The following is a 20,213-nucleotide window of genomic DNA, read 5'->3' as shown; positions in this document are numbered from 1 at the left end:
GAGGGTGGGCACATGGCACAAGAAACAGGAACAGTGTCACAAACCAGACAATGGAACAAGCTATTTGAATGGAAGGAATTGCATAAAGCAGAATTTCTCTGTTCAAATTAAATGTTAATTGAAAAGTGAAAAATATCTGAATCAGAAAGCTAATCAATCCTGCTGTGTGCAATACCCCCATTAGCCTACTGACAACAAAGAATACACATGAATATAAAAAGAAGAAGCAAACATACTACAACAAACACAGACACAAAAAAAGGCCAACCAGTGGAGGAGGGATGAAGCCAGAGGCAATGGGAAGAGAAACACGGGACACCTACCATTATCACAACGCCAGTTGATGTTGATGCAGCGCCCGTTATTGCAGGTGAACTGAGTGAGGGGGAAGCAAGTGGGGTAGGCTGCAAGACATAATGGATGTTATACACACGCGCACACACAGAGCCACATTGCTGAATCTTTTGCATCAGGATTAAACTGTCTCAACAGCATTTTATCAGAAGTGACGACAGAAGGAACAATGTTATAGATCTCTTTACAGACAAATATTCTATACTGACAATCCAATTGTGCTAGTTCTGTGTCAAAACACAAATTTATGCTGCACTTTTTTGTTGTTATAATGGCCACGAGCACCACTATGAGGCTGCATGCGTCCACGCAAACCCTAGTGGCACCCACCACAGGACACAGGCTCATCGGAGCGGTCCCCACAGTCATCGTCCAGGTCACAGGTCCAGGAGAGCGGGATGCAGCGGCCACTGGCACAAGAATACTGGTTGGGTGGACAAGTTCGAGCTGAGAATAGGAGCAAGAGACAGGTTCAATAAAGGTTTTTACATTTTTATATTTGAAAGCTGTGGAACAATGCTTATTCTTTAAATAGATGTTTGTGTACACAAACAGTAATATTTTGTAGCTTGGTATGAGCACACACAAAAATACAAAAATAACACATAAAAAGTTTTGGTGCTGTAAAGCTGCATGTACGTGTCCTGTTGCATATACAAAACTTTTATGAACAACAGCTCATTTAAGCAGCTGAAATACGTTAGGGACTCATGTCTCATTGAGTTCATAGAAATTTTGAACCATTTCCAAATAAATTGTCTTTGTTCAAACAAAGCAGTATTTGCATTTATTAACAATCTGACCAGTCAGATTATATCCATGGTAGCTAAAGTGCTTTGCACTCATGAACTGAACGTTGACTTCAGTTCCCTTGACTGGACACTGGACACAAAAATTTGACTGGAAAAAAAGTCATTTTGAAACTGTTTGAAGAAACAAAAGACAAAAGAGCTGCTGTGACCCACGTCTAACAGTGCTTTAAAGCATTTTAATGTTTTCTTTTGCATGGCTGCCCTCATCTTAGTGAATGTAAGTAAGAGTGAAATTGAGTCGCTGTGAAAGGTTAAATGTGCAGGAGAAGAGGACAGTCACTGTTACTACAGATCATTATGCAAGATAAGAACTGAAGAATAGGACTCCGCTGCTGACCTTATCAGTGTGAGGAAAAAGGCAGAATTCAAATGACAAGAAATGACAGGGAGTGGCCTTTTCAGCCATCTGAGTGTGTGGTAGATTCAATGTTGCAGAACAGGCCACACACACAGACACACACAGACACAAAGCACCTATATTTACACACTTGAAAAAGACAGACAGGCAAATAGAACCTTAGAGACCCAAACCCTAAATCAGTCAATGTTCTTGAAAAGACTCTATGCAGAATTTAAACCAGCTGGAGAGTGAGTCTCTCTCCATCCAGAGGAAGTGTACGACCTGCACATTTATGTGCTGTTTTTGTGCACACTGGCTTCACCTGAGCAGGTGGTGTTGGACTCATCCTCGTCGTTGCCGCAGTCATTGTCTCCATCGCAGAGCCAGCGCAGTGGGATGCAGCGATTATTCTGGCACTTAAACCGGTCTGCAGGGCAGGTGTGCTGATCTAAAAGACACATGCAAACATGGGGTTAGACAAAGATGAAGTGATGGGGGAGCAGCAGCAAAATCAATACAAAACATGACATTCCTGAACTTAGAACTACCTTAGGGGGTTATTACTAGTTACCTAGTGATCAATAAAACATATTGTTTTGAATATATTAATAATCTAAGGTGGAAAAGCAGAATCTAAGTTTGGATTACCTACATTTTGAATGTAGTACTTTTGAAAAGTTTAATGGCATAGATGAAGGCTTTAGCCTGGATCATAATGTAAATTGAAACGGCACTCACGGCAGAGCTCAGGGGTCTCATCGCTGTTGTCCAGACAATCGTTGTCACCATCACATTTCCAACGTTCCTGAATACAACGGTTGTTTTTGCATGCAAACTCCCCAGGCTGGCACTGTGGTGGCGGGACGTAGGATGGGTTTGCTGTGCACACACACACACACACACACACACACACACACACACACACACACACACACACACACACATGTAACATTAAATAGTAAAAATATTAATCTATTCATCTCACAAATGTCTGCTATGAAAATACTTTTCGTGGGGACAGGAATGCAGTTCTAGCATATTTAAATAGGACAGAAAAAAAAAAAGAAAAAAAAAAGACAAATGGAGAGAAATTAAAACAGATTTTTTCTTCCACCCCTCCTCACCTTTGCAACTGGTGTTGTCTGTGGGATCCAGCAATTGGTCCTCTGCACAGGCACATGAACGCCCGCCCGGCGTGGCCAGACACAGACTGCTGCAGCCACCATTGTGGACACGGCATGCGTTCGAGCCTGTATAACAAAAGCACATTGCATCGTGGTTTAGGCTTTTTCTATACAGCTTGACAATCAAACAGGAAGAAACAGGAGTGCTGGGAGTGATGAACGCCACCTTGCTGTTGTTGCGCATCATACATCCGGATTTCAAAGATAGGTGGGCGCTCATTTCGGAGCAAGGTGACCGTCTTTGTGACCTGGTCCAGTTTATAGATGCTTCCGCTGCGGTACTCGTTCCAGAACAGGAATTGTTTATAGTGGCACAGGCCGAAAGGATGGTTCAGCTCCTGCCCCTCATATACAGTCTACATATAGAAAAATGACAAAAAATGTAATTTATTTAAAAAGCACTTAAAAAGCACAAGCTTTTCGTTAATAAACTGCTTTCTTTAGTAAATGCTCTTATCAACCCATTTCACTGTGGTTGTGTATTTGTGTGCATTTGGTAAGAATAAATTAAGATTATTAGAGATTTTTTTGTGACTGTACACAATCTGCTCAACGACACAAAGCTAACAATGAATATTTCCTGTGTTCCTATATGTATAGCCGAAACAAAGCATATTATTGTATTTAAAAATAACCCAAATCATCACAAAATGGTTGATAAGCATGAAGGGACATTTATGCTGTTTATATCTAGCTAGTTTGTAGTAGCTAGTTTTGCCATTTAAAGGTGAATTTAGAATAATCAGAGTTTTTTTTTTTGCCTCGAATTAGGGCACAAATGCGCTGAGTTTTCAAACAGAACTTTGAACACAGGCTAAGCAGCCTGGGGGGTAACATTAACTAATGGCTCAGGCTAAACCAGTGCTGAAGAGCTTTATGAGAAGCACACAGAGAAAAGTCTTGTTTAATAAATTAAAATAAAATAATCATAAATGAAAAACCTTCATATGAAAAATGAACCACTGGTAATATCATTTGAAATAATATATACATTCATTATAGTTCAAAAGAATAGTGTCATTTAGTAATGTATTGTTCATTAAAATAACATCAAATTGATCAAAAATACTACATAGACATTGTTAAATAACTATGATATGGGGAAATGGTTGCTAATGAAAGCAATATCTACATATGTGTAGAAAGAGCCATTAACAGCAGAAATTAATGCTGTGTTCACTAATGCAAGTCTGTCACTTAAAAAAGTTAATTGATTTTTAGAAATCCCTTTTGCAATTAACCCAGTACAGCTGCACTGATTAAAACATCAATAAATATAGCCTTTGCAAGACTAGTGGACAATCTGATGCATCAGCAAATGCAGGTTCTGTCTTTCTTTTCAGGACATTTGACATTGAAAGTGAAGTGATTGTCATTGTAAAACACTGCAGCACAGCACACTGTGCACACAACGAAATGTGTCCTCTGCTTTTAACTATCATCCTTGGTGAGCAGTGGGCAGCCATGACAGGCGCCAGGGGAGCAGTGTGTGGGGACGGTGCTTTGCTCAGTGGCACCTCAGTGGGGATGTTCGGGATTCAAACCCACATCCTTCTGATAGCAGGTCAGTTTCCCTACCCGCAAGGCCTCCACTGCTCCATACATTTCATGTATATTCATATCATGGCATTAAATGCAACATCAGTTGCATGTTGTAAAATGTTTAAATGTTACACACCTTGCGCTCTCCAGTGTTGACATAGACCATCTCAATACGGTCATAGAAAGCATCCACCCAGTACAAGATGCCCTGTGCGATGTCCAGGCTCAGGCCATTTGGCCACAGAACAGTCTTGGAAGAGAGGAGAACATTCCGGTTGGTTCCATCCATCCAGGCCCTCTCTATCTTCCCTCGTTTGCTCTCTTTTGGGTCCTCCTCCCAATCAGTCCAGTACATCCACCTTAAAGAGCCAAATACTTCAGTTAGGATATTTTGCATAGTTTATGTTATATGAGAGTACAAACAGAAATGTCGCTGGTCCATTAATCAATAAGTTATTGATTAAAAACACTTCCCAAAGAAGTATATGATTACTGCTATAACTGTACAGCATAAGATAATGCCACTTCATGCATTCCCGGACAAGTATTGTGCAAGGTGCAGTTACGGGTTTGCATGACTGAGTTTCAATTGCACTTCACCCTGTGCACCCTCGCGTGCCATTGCTGATGAATGACTTTCATTAACACACACTCAGAGGTGTCAATCACCTCCACTGATCAATGACCCAATCTAAGCCAGTGGGGATGTCAGAGAGAGAGAGAGAGAGAGAGAGAGAGAGAGAGGTAGAAAAGGAAGCTGAACGACAGACAAAAGGAAAGAAAACCAATTTTTAAGTAAATAGTGAGTCTAATCGCTCTGTCTATATGGTTGATAAATAAATCATACATTTTCCACCATTCAACATGTACCTGAAAGGTGGGACTGGAAGTTAATGTGTTTTCTTGAATCTGAGTCATTCATAATACTGAATTATAATTTCTATGCACCTATTCAACAAAATATTAATTAGTATTAATCATTTTTGGGTCTTCCCGTTTCCTGGATTAACAAGAGTTTGTATTTCATGTACAGGTATATAGATATTAAAATGTAATAAATAATCCATAACCTTTTGTTGCTGAGATTAAATTCATATCAAATCTCATTACACCACAGTTACATTTAACAGCTCGTGCAGAATCCTTTCACTGTATAATATATTCTATGTATCAAAATGACCACATTTTTCAGGCCAAAGCCCCCATTACGCAAATGATTAAACACCCAGAGTGGCATGTCCACTATATCATGTTGTCCAGGCGCAGGTGTTTCATACTCTGACAGTCATACATCCCCAACCCCCCCAGATTCCCTCAAGCCGTGTCTGCTGCCATTGACTGATTGCATGCATTACATAAGCAGACTGCCTCATGCTGAAAGCTGCTCACCAGAGCATCTAGCCTGCGGTCGTAATTGTGCTCCACTTAGAGATAAAGGGGGACAAGCAGCAAGGTTCAGACTGAATAGCATAGGTTTGTGGAGGGTGCAAGAGATCTGATGCAGGCTTCATTATACCTGGTAGGTTTGAGATGACTGGGAAGGAATAGCATTCATTTTGTAAAGGTTAATGAGGAAAGCAATGTTAACCTTGGTTCTCAAACTGATTGTACCTAGGCTTCTTCTAGTGGTACGCCAGGAGTCTCTGAGATTCACAACTTCTGTGTGTTAAATGCAGTTACCTGCAGGGTTTATATAATCCCATGCGGTGTGTTTGCAGTTTGTCGGCAGATGACAGACAACTAAAATTAGAAATTCCTTTACATTTATAGCATTTGCAGACACTTTGTTCAAGTTCAAAAGAGATTTATTGTCAGTTCTGTTACATACATTAGACAATAAATAGTGAAATGATAACGTTTCCAGAGCAACTCAGGGTTATGTGTCTTGCTCAGGGACATGCTGGTAGTAAGTGGGATTTGAACCAGAGACTTTGTAGTCTTCTGGTTCCTAGTAGAGTGTGTTATCGTATTTATGTAAGAAAAACTATAACCAAGCAAATAAAATTATTTGGATTCTTAGTTGTGATCCTAGTGAACTAGACCTGATGTTAATATGAAAGCACATTGTAAATCGCTCTGGATTAGGGTGTTTGCCAAATGGCATAAATGTAAATGTAACCATCCGAGGAGGAAAAGGAATAAAATAGCCTCCTGAGTAAATGAGTTAACAAGGCTATTGTTTTTAATGCTCAATTCAAATACGCAAATAGTTATTCTGTTTTCATGTGCGTGTGTTCAAGTAGCAATGAACGACCACCCTATTTATTTTGGGGGTTGAGGGTTTCGAGATGGAGATATTTTGATTAATTTAGTTCTTTATTCTGTACTTCCTCAGAAGATCATGTAGTATATACAGGATTGGATTGCTTCCATTGGATGCATATGGTCTTATTATTCTTTACTCAGTTTCTTGTTTATTCATTATTTTTTATTGCCTCAGTTCCCATGTTGTATTTAACTTTATTGACTTTGTATAGTGTTTCTGTTTTTTTCTGGGGGGACATCCTGTTTCAAATCTTTGTGTTGATTTGTTGAGATTAATTTTTGTTTATGACTAATTATTTTATTTTGTTTCTGTTCACTTCATAGTTTTTCATACAAACAAAAAAGAACAAAAAAAATGTCTGAATAAGCAAAAGCTTTGAATTAAAGGAAGCAGAAACAAAGAGACACTCAGGAAAAAATGAGGTGGCACAGAAGAGTACACAGGGTAAATGAGCTAATTAAAGCCCGGGGATGGAGGCAGGATGGGAATGAGCGACACAAGGGAGTGTAATTGCTGGGAGACGCTGCAGAGGGACCAAGGCCCTGGGTGACGGATGACAGGAATGACAGGACACCAGCTGCTCTACCCCCCCAAGTCTCCCACAGGTTAAAGCTCCAATCAAGTACTGAAGCACACGTGCACTAACACACACCCAACCCACCCCCACACACAGCATAAGCTGTTAAATATGTATTTAAATATGAATAGATTGACTAATTGAGGTCTCTCTGAATTCAGCAGACAAGGGTGAAATTACAGTAGGCTAATGAACACCCTCACATTGCATACAGCTGTCCTATAACAGGTTTGCTGGACTTAAAAAAAAAGACAGGAGTAAGTCACAATGTAAGGTCTCGTTGCATTTGTATAAGTGTAATGTTTCATTAAACATCCACATGGAAAATCTGGAGGGGAAACAAAAGAAACGTGCTGAAGCCACCTTAGCAGGGGGATGGGTGGAAGAAGATGATTTTATGTCATCCGTCACTGTATTACCATCATAGTTCACAATTCTCCCCATCAGATTTCTCATATGAACTTTGCATGCAAAATTACTGGGCACTGGCGGATACATCATATATAATACGAACTTGCCTTATATACATTTAAAAGTAATACCTAGATCCCTGCATACGCTGCAGACTGTAGAAAAATAATAAAACATTCTATTTCTGTTTCACTGACACTGCATGACTGCACCCAGTCACTCCCTGTCTGAGGCTCTTTCACCAGACTAGTTTTTTTATTCCACAACATTTACTCAAACAGAAATGTAACTAAATTGGCAACATTTACCATTGACATAACCATTGACATAATTGCCAACAACCACACCCACCCACATCTGATACCAGATAAGTTTAACCCGCAAGCTGGCCTGGTTTTTATTATTATTTAATAATAACATTAATAAAAACATATCTGGATATATGTTTTTATCTTGTATATCTTGTATGCACCATGGGTCTGAGAGGAACGCAATTTCAATTCTTTGTATGTCCTGTACATGTGGCAGAATTGACAATAAAGCTGACTTTGACTTTGATTGTAGAGTTCAAGGGTCACATGTGTTGTGATTAGCTTTATTTATTACTCACTTTATCATGCTTTGTTTTGTGCAGACAATGGCTGGTTTAACATACATACAAAAATACAAAAGATCAAAGCCCCTATAACCTCTCAAGAAAAAGACACTTATGAGAGCTTCTATAGATGAGACCTTTACAGACGGACTGATGTAATTGTGAATAATGGCTTGGTAGTGGCCTAATGGGTCAGACATTGTCCTATGACCTAGAAGACCAGAATGTCATAGGTGCAAACCCTGAATAAGAGTGATAAATGCAGTAAATGCAAAAGCACAAGACTTCCATAAAAAATAGCTCTTAAGACTCACCCATGAAGAGGGTCCACTACAATGGCACGGGGATGGGTCATCTTGCCTTCAATAAGGGTTTTACGTGTCCGGGAGGCCTTCTCTAATCTGGCCACACTTATGGTCTTCTTTGGCCCATCATCGGTCCAGTAAAGGTTATCAGCCATCCAGTCCACAGCTATACCCTCTACTGTGTGAATTCCTGGAAGACACATACTCAGCCATGTCAAATATTTTTATACTCGTGTAATCATGTATTTTCTCATGGTGCTACTCTTGTACCATTTGTTGTACATGCATTATCGCGCACAAGTTCTGAACTGAAAAATGATCCGATTTGAGACTGACCTCTCCAACTCAGGCTTCAGCTTTAACACTCAAGTCTTTTATATCAATTTTAATGAGCAAAATATCAGAAAGGTTTTAAATCTAGAATGTCGCTGTCATGGTCAATTGCCTGTTTCATGATCCAAGCCTGCTGATACCATTGCTGAGGTTACCTTCTTTGAGGATGGTATCTCTCTCTGTGCCATCAATTTTCTGACGGCCGATCAGATAGCTGGTGGCGTCAGCAAAGTAGATGAATTCGCTGGCGGTGTGGAAGTCCAGGGCTCTAGGATTCATCAGGTTTTCAATGGGGATCATGTACTCATCTGCAACTTTAGTGTTCATGTCCATGCCACGGATGACTCCTGGGCGACCTTTCCCATAGACTAGGAACAGCTCATGTTCAGGTTCTAGGAGAAAAGGGAGAAAAAAAAATAATTTAAAAAATACTTCTTAAAAGGTTGGACCAAACTAATTATTAAAGTTTTTGGTATTTTCTTATTGTAATTAAGTGTTTTCATTTCGGCATTCACAATTTTCTTTTGATGATGTTTACATTGCATTGTTCACTGAAACTTATTTACATTTCATTCTAACTAACTATAGTTTTTCAGCATGGAGTCTGTTACATTTGGTTTGTAAATTCAGTAACCAGCGGCAAAACAGATAATTCTCCTAAACCTACAAGAATGCGTGATGAAGCTGTAATGAGCGTTCAAATCAGCGAGTGTTCTCCGGCTCCTTTATTAAAATTTCATCACTCTACAGGGGCATGCCTTATGATCTTCACAAAAACAAAACAGAAATCAATCGTCTCCACCGTGGCAGAGTGTCCGCATTCAGCAGGGTACTGAATCCATTCAGAGTCATTCATTGGGGAAAGACCTTCATTCTGCATGACTCAGCACACCTCAGATAATTTGCTCAGAGCAAACCCAATAAATGAACATTTTATTCCCAAGCGACCCTCATCCCTGTGGCTGAAGATTGGACCACAATCAGCCCTTCAGTGCCCTTGGATTTGGCTCAATATCGTAATCAATTTCTCAGTCTCGGCCTCAGGTCTGGGTCTTTATTTCTGACTGCTTTCTACCAACCCTGTAGAAATTTACAATACCCTCCATTTGCATCCGGGAACCTTATTTACTCTTATTAACAGCACGTCCATGTGTAATTATAGCAATGTGACTGTGCAGCACTCACTTTTACAGGATTTGCCGTCACTGCCCAGACTGAAGCCGGATCTGCAGCGGCAGGTCCGCAACTTGTGGCTGTTCCCCAGCAGACAGATATCAGAGCAGCCACCTGCCTTACCAAACTGATCTGGCTCGCAGGCATGACTGCGTACTGCAGGAAGAGAGGGGGGGGGGTCAGATCAACGTTGGACGTTGGAAAAATAAAAGCACAAATTAAGGCTCATAATACGTTCAGTGGATCAGAAGTCAAGGCAGCACGGCAATAATAATATTTTCCATTGTTTTCTTGGGCCAAACATTTCATCTTTTTAGAAATTCAACCCTTTACACTTGATGAAAAGACAATAACTACAAAAACAAGGAGATGTAATGATATGGTGACACACCCGGAGGCTGGCGTCTCTGGTGGTAGACGTGCAGAGCACCTCCCTTGTCCACTCGCGTGACCACCTGGTAGTCGGAGCTGTTGAAGCGGTTCACACGGATCACGCTGGTCTTTGGCTGCATGTTGGCATTGTCAGAGTTGGTGGCATAGAGATAGTTCTCAAAAACGGTCAGTCCATAGAGATGCTCAATCTGGAAAGAGGTGTAGAGGGAGATTCTTCATTTATCTTTGGTATTCAAATAAGGACAAAAGAGTGAAACACAACATAAGCTTTTTTTTTTTTTTTTTTTTTTTTTTTTTTTATTCCACCGTCCACCATTATTCCTTAAGGGCAATATTCCATATAAATTTCAGTGCACAACTTTATATACTACACTGGTCATAACAAATAAAAACATAACAATTCTATAAATTGTGCAAAAAGCTAAAGAATCATATATTCCATAAAACGTCAAATAAGGGTGTGGGTATGTATTTGCATTCAGGCACAGTCATTAAGTGTTTCTTGCATTGTGCTCAACACAGGCAAAAAGGCAATTATTTTTTTCTAATTTAATTAGTCACAAGTATTTGGTGTTAGGACGCAAGGTAAACATTTTCTGCAGTGCTTCTTGCAGAAAGATATTTAACTGCATAATGCTTAGCTACTTTAAAAGCAATGCTGCATTATTTGAATTTTACATCTATTCACTATATTGCTGGAAAATCAGTGTTACTTGTCCATTTGTCACTTCGTTAGTTGGAAAAACCCACCAGCAAGCCTTGAATGATGGTGTGCCTGTTCTTGCCTTCGTAGTCCACCACTTCAATGTAGTCCAGGTAGGCATCAGCCCAGTACACCAGACGGCTGACCAGGTCCAGTGTTATGCCATGGGGGAAGACAATCTTGCTGTCGACGAGCTTAGTACGGTTCTGGCCATCCATGTCACAGCGCTCCACCTTGGGAATCTGCCCATAGTCGGTGAAGAACACTTTCCTGTGAAACACGGGAGGGATAAAAATTAAGGTCTGATATTTCATCCCAAGGATTAACATGTGTGCATATTTATGTGCATGTGCCTGTTTCTTCTTGGCATAACAATCACTGACTTCTAATAAAAAAACGAGACATTTAGTATTAGCTGACTGTGAAGTGTATTCTCACCCCATACTGGGGTCCAGGGCGATGCCTTTAGGGTTGTAAAGTTCCTGGTCCAGCAGGGTGACACATGTGCTGCCATCCTTATTGCAGACAAACACACGGTCATCCACATCATCCACAAAGTAGAAGTTTCCTGTCAGCCAGTCAATGGCCATCTGCTCAACATCTGTCCAGCAGGGAGAGAGAGGTCGAGAGGTTAAAGGGATGGAAAGGAGACAGCCACTTTGTGTCCTGCAGGGTCCATAGTTCTTGGGCATTAACTGAAGTATTAGAATGACACGCAGATGTGAGGTAATCCTGAATACTTGACTTGAGGGGGGGTTGAAATAAAAACATCCCCCCATTCCATCCCTTGTCCTACTTTATCAATTAATGCATAGGTCTATTGAGTAAAATACTGTTAGCAAGAGCGAATAATGTACATTTATTTTCATGGCCCATGGAATAGACAGTATAGGCAAATGCTTAATAATAATAATGATACGTAATTTTCCTATGAGGCCACCATGGCTGAGCCCCACCCATTCCCCCTCGACTACGGCAAGCCAACAGAGCTATTAATTGGCAGGTTCACACGTATAACACAATAATCGCAGCACACACACCGGTGTTTGAGCGAAAAATTCCTGACTGCTTTGGGAGTAAATCTGAGTACCTGACATGTAACATCCACTTTGTTTTAGGATAGTAAAAAAATTCATTATGTTTTTGCTTAAACAACAATAAAAATGGTACACAGTGGGTCTCCCACCATGTGCACGGTCATCAGCACAAAATATGTCTGATAAACAATAAAATTCACCCCAACACCCCAACTACTGCTTATTCTGAGACAAGTGCACATGTAGGATAGGAGTGTTAAGACTGACTCATAGTCACAAGATGGAAAGTAGTCACAATGAAGCAACATGGCAGACATCCATGTAACTTTAAAAACACACGCATGCACACACTTTCCAATGTCTAGCAGTTCCCGGGTCTTCCAGTTCCAGATACCTGAAAGTTATTCCTTTCACTCAGGCTGGGTCTAATTAAAGCCTCAGCCCACTCCTTACAGACTCAATCCAGCCCCGTGCTACAAGCACCATCCCATCAAGATGACAAACCGCCATTCTTTTACTGGAGGCAAAAGCATCTGGTGCACTTCACTTTCCAAACTATCCACCCAGATTTGAACTCACTGTTACCCCATGAGATGGATGGAAGGCATTTATTTGTATACTTATTCCCCACACATGCGGTCTGCTTAAGCACCGTTTTTTCATCTGTGGTACCTGTATATTGTTTTGTGCCCATTCACTCAGTAACCATGGCAACCATAGGCACACTGGTACAGCTGCATCCTTCCCCTGCTGCCATACTAGTAGTCTACAAACTACCCCTGCCCAGTCAGACACCCAGATATCCTCTCCTCCATCCTAGAGTTTTCTTTTAATCTTGTCTCAATTTCCCCCTTTTCCCGCACTTGATTTACATTTATTTTCCCTAGGTGTAGTTCCGAGAAAGTGCCCAAAGCCAGGCATTCAGGAAACACTCGGAGCTGTGGAATCTCAGAGCTCTGCTTGTCGGAGGTCCACAATGGGGGGAAAGAAGAAACACAGAGAGCAGGCAGGATCCACTGGAACAGTCATAACACTAATACTGGGGGACTGGTATGAACATATTCCCCCAAGCTAGACTTCTCGCTTTCCTTTCCCACTCATACAACAGAGCTCTTTCTGTGGATAAGAGCTGAGTCAGGTCTGTGTGTGAGCGTGTACATGTATGTATGTATGTGTGTGGGTGTGTTAAAATGCCTCCCACAAAGTTATATGTTTTCACAGCTGCCACCAGGACCTCTAACTACAATTCCTCACACACACACACACACACACACACACACACCTTTTCTTCATAACTGGTAACCATCATCTTCCTCTCTTTGCAGTCACAGAGACACAGAGGTCAGGGTGTTACTTTCATGGAACCCACATGCTGACTGCTTATGATGCTGCAGAAGCACACATCATGTAGCATCATGACACGCAAACACATTCCAGCTGTTCTGAATGCAAAAGTACAGAAAGCAGGAGAGTGTGGGGAGGAGAGGAAAATACTGCAGAGTCTGACATTTTCCTTGAACCTGGGGGCAAAATCAAACTCCCAATGGGACTTCAAATTTTAGAAAATATGACTATGTGAAACCAAACAATTCTAATGATTGTTAGAACAAAAAGACAGCAATGAGGCAGAAAACATACAGGAAATGCATACACAGATGCACTGATACTGATACCGGCACATCTTGGGCTAATACCACGTCAATTCAGTAAAACAAAAAAAAATGCATCGGTGTATGCATTAATACATTTATGAGGCCGGTTTTAAAGTTGTTCGGTTTACATTTTAGTAATAAAAAACAATTAAAGGTTACACCTAGGCATTTGAAACTTTGGTATGAACAAACTTAGACGTAAGGTAGACGTGTTTCACACCAATAATTTATTAGGCGTGTCTGTGTGTGTATCCCTGTCTGTAACCCCGTCAGGTAAAGCACGTAGAAGATCTGAGGGATTTCATTCAAGTGCACCACGGCCTGTCGATTTCCTAAATGGCACGCTGCTTCCTCCGGCCTGGCTTTCACTTTTACAGAGAAAGCGCACAGGACTCGGAACACTCAACAGACGTCATCTGGAAAAGGCATCAGGGGAAAAATGGGAAGGAGAAAAACTCGGGAAAGTCTCCAAACAGAAAGAAAGGCAGCAGGAGAAAGAGCGCTTTAGAGAGGAACAACTGCAGGAAGGGATTAAAGCGACAGAGTGCTTTTCTCAACCCAGAACTTCACCAAAGTGCACCAAAATTCTTGTTCAAGTCACGCGCGGCTCCTTTTACAAATGTCATTCGGAGCAAGAAGCTGCAGAATTAAAACTAAAAACACGACCATGTCAGCCAAACAGCATTTCTTTTTTGCTCTTGCACTGATAAAAGAGAGGGTTAACATCTGTGTTTGAGTTTATCCAAGGTCCGTTCTCATGGGCTCAGCCTCTGCTAATGTAATCACAGCCAATAAACTCATATAGCAAAATACCCCGCAAACGCACTGTTAAAAGCACAGCATGAATCACTGCACTAAAGGTCTGTGTTCATGTTGCTATAGAGACGCTACGCAGACACTTTCACAAAATTTCGTAAATGAAAGAGACTGCGCAGAGCACCCCCCCCCCCCCCCTGCAAGCACATGACTGCGTAAGAAGCTTTTCTAGAAAGTTCAGCAGTGAGCAATGGGGCTCATCAGTCTGCTGCTCCAGTCCACCTCCCTCCCCTCCATCCCCTTTACTTTTCCTATCTACTCCTTTCTGCACACACACACACACACACACACACACACTTGGTTTTACATATTTGTAAGGAGCTTGTGAGAAGTCAGACGCTTTATAAATGCTGTATAAATGTGTAGTTATCTTCATTTGTAATTTCATGTAATCTTGGCTATTTTTTGTAGAGGGCAGAATGTTTCCTACTTTTCCAGTTTTTCTGCATGGTCCAGTTAACCATTATTTGTTATCTTTACATCCTTGACAGGAATAACTACCAACTTTTCTCAGAAGAAAATGTAACAATTTTTTCCTGCCAAACTTGTAGATTACACATTTTTTGGTATTTCACAACGACACACTAAAACAAAGCAAACTAAAGACTATTACCATGAAAATAAAGAACACAGACATATCTGTGTGTGTTTTGTGGTGCCGGATACATTTACCCACTAAGACCAAAGGCAGAATAATTCAGACACCCACAGATAACCACACTATTTTTTTGGGAAAGCAGGGAATGCAGATCCCATGGAAAGGGCGTGTCCCTGTGCCACTTGCTGAGCCACTGTGAGATTTACAGTATGGGTATACATTTTTAAGTACTTTTCCTGCTGAAGTCTATACTTGTAAGTCCCTTGTTTTAGCTTCTGGGGTCTCCCTTGGTCTCTGTTCTCTAATCTAAGGGAGCAAGATTTGAAGCAACAATTCCAAGTGGCAAAAAAATATTTTTTTTGCATAATTGTTACAATTATTTCTCTCTATAAAAACAAACATGTAGGAATTTTACTTTGTAATAATTGTTTTTAATTTTGCAAGTGGAGAGTCATGGGTGATTTAGTTGCTAAGCCAAATACAACAGGAATGGAAAAATCCATCTGTCAAACCACAGGGGCATTTTCATGCGTATTATAATTATTATTAATCTTAAAACGAGACATAAGTCAGCAGTAATGTATACAATCAGAAACATCTGCTGCCATTTCAAACAACAGCGACGTCCATGACCTACCTCACTGCATGTTTAATGGTTCATGTCAGCGCTGCACAGCATTCATTTCTTCTGCTCACAACTGACATGGTAAAAGAACACTGGGAATGCAAATGCAGCAGGTAGGCACACAAGATCGCACATGAGCGTTAGCTAAACTATTCAAACTATTGCAAAAAGAGGCAAATCATATTTGAGACACAATATTGATGCCCCACTGAAAAGACCAAAACCTCATCACGCCTTCCTGTATCACACGCTCTATCCACTGCCCCCTACAACACCACCCCTACAAAAATATACAATCAGTTGCACCAAAAAAAAAAAAAAAAAAAAAAAAAAAAAAAAAAAAAGAGGTGCAACTCTCAACTTTTTTACCTATAAATTTGAGTCCAAATAAGGTTTTAAGGCCCTGAGTCATTGATGGAGATGGAGAAAGAGATACAGGTACTAAAAACACAAAGGATGTGGGAGATCCAAACAAAAAGAAAAAATAAAAGACCGGGCACATCTGGAGCACTCATCTGTACAGCATACTGAGGCTGTGACTCACGACAGAGGCATCGTTTCCTGCTCGGAGACTCCACCCATGACTGGGATGACCCAGTAAACATGTAGCCAGCTCTAAAAACTAAAACTTCTGCAGAAGTGGAGCACAGCCTGAGATCTGTGAACTCTAACCCAGTAAAGAATGTGTTTTAAGAGGGTGAAAAAATTTGATCCCATTTCAAAGCAATGTTGATGAATACATAAAAAAAAAAAAACTTAAAAATATATATATTTTATATATTATATAAAAGGTTTATACAAACGTTTGTACAAAAAATTAGCATTAAATAATATGGGCCTACCATATTACAGGCCTTGCCTGCATTATAAACTGGCATCTGTATCTCCTCGAAACGTCTGGGTTCAACCAAAGAACTTCCTACACAGTCCCCCAATTAATAACTAAAGTGAATTTTGGACGCAATTCCATATTATCTGTAAAGATGAATAAAACCATATCATGTAGTTATAGAATAGAATAAATTATATCACAATTTATTCAACTTGGCCATCGCTCTAATGACTAATGAATAATTCTGTTATAGGACTGCTCAGGCCTCAGTGTTGGTTGCTAGGCCATATTAATACAAATGTATGATACTGAAAGCATGAGCTCTGATAATGGTAAGCACCCTGAAAATGAAATAAGCCATGACAGCAACACTCACGGTGTAAGCTCAGAGAGATGTTGATGACTCTATCATCCGCCACATTCTTCATGTTCGGGATTTTGGCACATATGAGCTGCGTGCCCGTGGGGGCGTCGCCTACGTGAATCCAGCAGATGGTTTCCTGTGTATACAGGAAGTCCATGGCGGTGACCTGCTTTGAGCTGGTGATGGGCAGGCTGTGTGCGTTTGCACCACTCAGCGATGTCACCTGGATGTTCTGAGAGTTTGCAATGAGGAGCACAGCAGGACGGTCCACAGGAACTAGAGGTTGGAGGGGAGGTTGTGTTCATTAAAATGAAGGTGAAAGGTGAATCAGTATGAGGTTCAGGGGGCGTGGGGTCCTACCATTCTTGGCCTTGCAGGAGCGATTGTCCGGCTGGGGCAGGTAGCCTTCAACACAGGAGCAGCTGTACGAGCCTTCAGTGTTGATGCAGGTCTGGCTGCAGGTCCCATACACTGTACACTCGTCAAAATCTGATCGAACACACACACACACACACACACACACACACACACACACGGCACACGGGTTAGATCACAAGACTCCCAAGTACAATGATATTCTTATAACTTAAATGTATTTCAAGAGAAATCTAATTTAGAATCAGCAATGTCACAGCAACGATCCGGATATTTCCATGTTTCCAGACCGGGTTTTTGTATTCGATTTGTCTAGTGTTGACCAGATTTGCCTTGATGTTTTCACCTGTGATTATTAATATAAATATATCCCTGCTGTGTCCAGTCCTTGATCAGTTATTTCTTTTTAGCTTTGTTTCGTGTTACAGGCCATTATATATTATTGATTCAATTCTCCTGTTTGTGAGTCATGCATATGCGTTTTGATAGCATAGGTCCACTCCATTGCAACAAAAATGAAGCCCTCTGCCTATTTAAATTAGTAACATAAGGGGCAGCTCACATTGCCTGTTCAATGTCTTCTGTACACGCAAGCACTAGAAAGAGCCTGGAAAACATTTCTGGACTAGCGCTGCCTTTGAATTACTAAACATTAAACTGAGGCTAGTCATACGTGTAAGCTCATACCATGGTTCATTAATAACTTCATAATGGATTAGAATTTGAAATGCATTATTCAATTAGAAATCCTATGATATGTTATCATTGGTTTCAAAACGAGGCTCAAATGTTGCAGATCTTTGCATGTTTCATTTCCCTAATTTAGAACATGTTGTGTGCTATTTTTGCATTTGGTAATTTTTTTTTCTTCAGAATATTTAGAGAAGTTGATTCAGCTTGATTTAGAACAGTTTTTCCTTGTATACAAGAGTGCTTATTTTTCACTCAACAGAAAACATACACCACCAGTAAAAACTCCTACTCTCCCGTTTGAAGAATACAATGCGAGAAACATATTTAGTATATTTGTATCAGGAAAAAGTGAAGTATGTTTGATGAAACAGTTTTTTCACAGTTGCCTCTTTTTACCTTCCGTTACTGCTTTGTTCAGTATTGTAATCATCAAAAGCTGCTTTAACATGAGTGAACGATAATAACGTGTTCGGCATAAACCTTCAGGTCTGTTGGAAACCATCCCAGTTGTTTAACTTAAGGTGGTCAAGAGAAGCCAAGAAATGCTTTGAAATGCTGCCATCAGAGCAAAAGCTTTTTTGCTATTTTTGTTTATTACATAACCTCACGTTATTTCATAGTCCTGTGTCTTCAGTTTTGTTCTATAATGTAAAATAATGCAAGACACATAAATGAGTAGATTTGTGCGTCAGGCTTTTGCAATAAACATAGAATTTTTATTGAACACTGCAGATGAAACACGTAGGAAGAGGGATCTGCAATGTTCATTCAGTTGCCTCATTATTGTGTGGTGGCCTAGTGGTTAAGGTTGCCAGTTCGAATCCCGATCCGCCAAGGTACCACTGAGATGCCACTGAGCAAAGCACCATCTCCACACACTGCTCCCCGGCTGCCCACTTCTCACTCAGGGTGATGGGTTAAATGCAGAGGACAAATTTCACTGTGTGCACCGTGTGTTGTGCTGCTGTTTATGTGACAATCACTTCACTTTATTTTACTTTAATTGTTTATTGATAATCTGTGGTACTGAAAACCTCTGAGCAGCACTGCAAGTCACAACTGGTCCCCGTCTGATGACTCCAGGTGGCAGTGGCGCTGTGTGCACCTCTGGGCAGAACAACGGTTTGGGATCTCTGGATGCTGCACATCGCCCTGATGCACGCAACCGTTTTTTTTCCGCTTGGGTGATAAAAGCCTGGAGGTGCTGGTGGCTTCATAATGCAGCAACAGACTGACCTTTACACGTCTTTCCATCTTGGCCGATCTCGTAGCCACTCTTGCAGTAGCACATGGGTCCTGTCCGGGTCGCTGCGCAGCTGTCCTGACAACCAGACACTGTGCAATTGGGTGCCAGTTCTGCAAAGAAAACAGTGGGATGCATTCAGTCAGGTGTTTATGTGCTGCATGGTTAGTGTGTATTATTCTCACACACACACACACACACACACATATATATAAAATTCACACAATCAGCTTTAATTTGGCTGTTGATCGAAAGCCAATTCCTTTGAAGACTCCTGCAATCAATACTCACACCCGATTCAGATGAAAGGGGGGGGAAACTAATCCGTTCACATCCACAGTTGTGCTCCATCTCACCCGCAGGGCCTGAGATGTTATCTGACCCAGAGCCAGGGGAAAGCCTGTGGGCTACTAGGAATAGTAAAGCCTGGAGTGTCGAACCAGGTCTCCTGGGTCCTGTGTGCCAGCAGTACTCTACTGCCCATAGGCGTTCAATACATACCAATCAGCATCTCAGACAAAGCCCCACATCCTCAACAGTTAACGCTACAGAGCCTTAATTTCATGAGAGACAGAAATCTCACTGTTTCAAGCTTTGATTGCAACCCAATGAAATTTAGTCATTCAAATGGCATAATTAGACTAATGTATTATGCATTTGGGTCTTAAAATCTTGCATTTAAAGATGCAATGCATATTCATGGTGATATTCATAGCTTAGACATTTATATCAGAACAAGAATAGACTTTACCATTTTCTTTCTAGCTAAATCAAGGTGTCATTTAAATATACAGAGAGTGCAATTTAAATTAAAACAGGAGTTGAAACTAATTAATTTACCTATTGTGCACGATTGAGATACAAATGAACTCATCTATTTGAATGAGCTAAAAGCACCAATACCATCTAAAGAAACTAGTAAGGCATTCACCTAGAATCTTCTCAGTCTTGTCTACTAGGTTGTTGAATGAAATTCCACTAGATGTTGGA

General features: G+C 40.7%; 1 protein-coding gene across 2 annotated transcripts in view; it reads right to left on the bottom strand.

The window, feature by feature from the left end:
* lrp1aa (low density lipoprotein receptor-related protein 1Aa) overlaps nt 1–20,213 on the bottom strand; it is a 100,696-nt gene that overhangs the window by 43,480 nt on the left and 37,003 nt on the right. For both annotated transcript variants that reach the window (XM_028998440.1, XM_028998441.1), the window contains exons 4-19: nt 19,217–19,336; nt 17,273–17,401; nt 16,925–17,188; nt 11,427–11,589; nt 11,036–11,258; nt 10,284–10,473; nt 9,905–10,048; nt 8,875–9,111; nt 8,396–8,576; nt 4,369–4,591; nt 2,857–3,046; nt 2,631–2,756; nt 2,245–2,385; nt 1,829–1,954; nt 685–801; nt 324–404 (exon numbers count right to left, since the gene is read on the bottom strand). In XM_028998440.1, the coding sequence (XP_028854273.1) occupies nt 324–404; nt 685–801; nt 1,829–1,954; nt 2,245–2,385; nt 2,631–2,756; nt 2,857–3,046; nt 4,369–4,591; nt 8,396–8,576; nt 8,875–9,111; nt 9,905–10,048; nt 10,284–10,473; nt 11,036–11,258; nt 11,427–11,589; nt 16,925–17,188; nt 17,273–17,401; nt 19,217–19,336 (2,655 nt within the window). The remainder of the gene's footprint in view (nt 1–323; nt 405–684; nt 802–1,828; nt 1,955–2,244; nt 2,386–2,630; nt 2,757–2,856; nt 3,047–4,368; nt 4,592–8,395; nt 8,577–8,874; nt 9,112–9,904; nt 10,049–10,283; nt 10,474–11,035; nt 11,259–11,426; nt 11,590–16,924; nt 17,189–17,272; nt 17,402–19,216; nt 19,337–20,213) is intronic.

Source organism: Denticeps clupeoides, chromosome 12 (assembly GCF_900700375.1).
Source record: "Denticeps clupeoides chromosome 12, fDenClu1.1, whole genome shotgun sequence".
Taxonomy (NCBI): Eukaryota; Metazoa; Chordata; class Actinopteri; order Clupeiformes; family Denticipitidae; genus Denticeps; species Denticeps clupeoides.
Note: the sequence above shows the minus strand (reverse complement) of the source record. Positions and strands in the feature narration are given on the sequence as shown.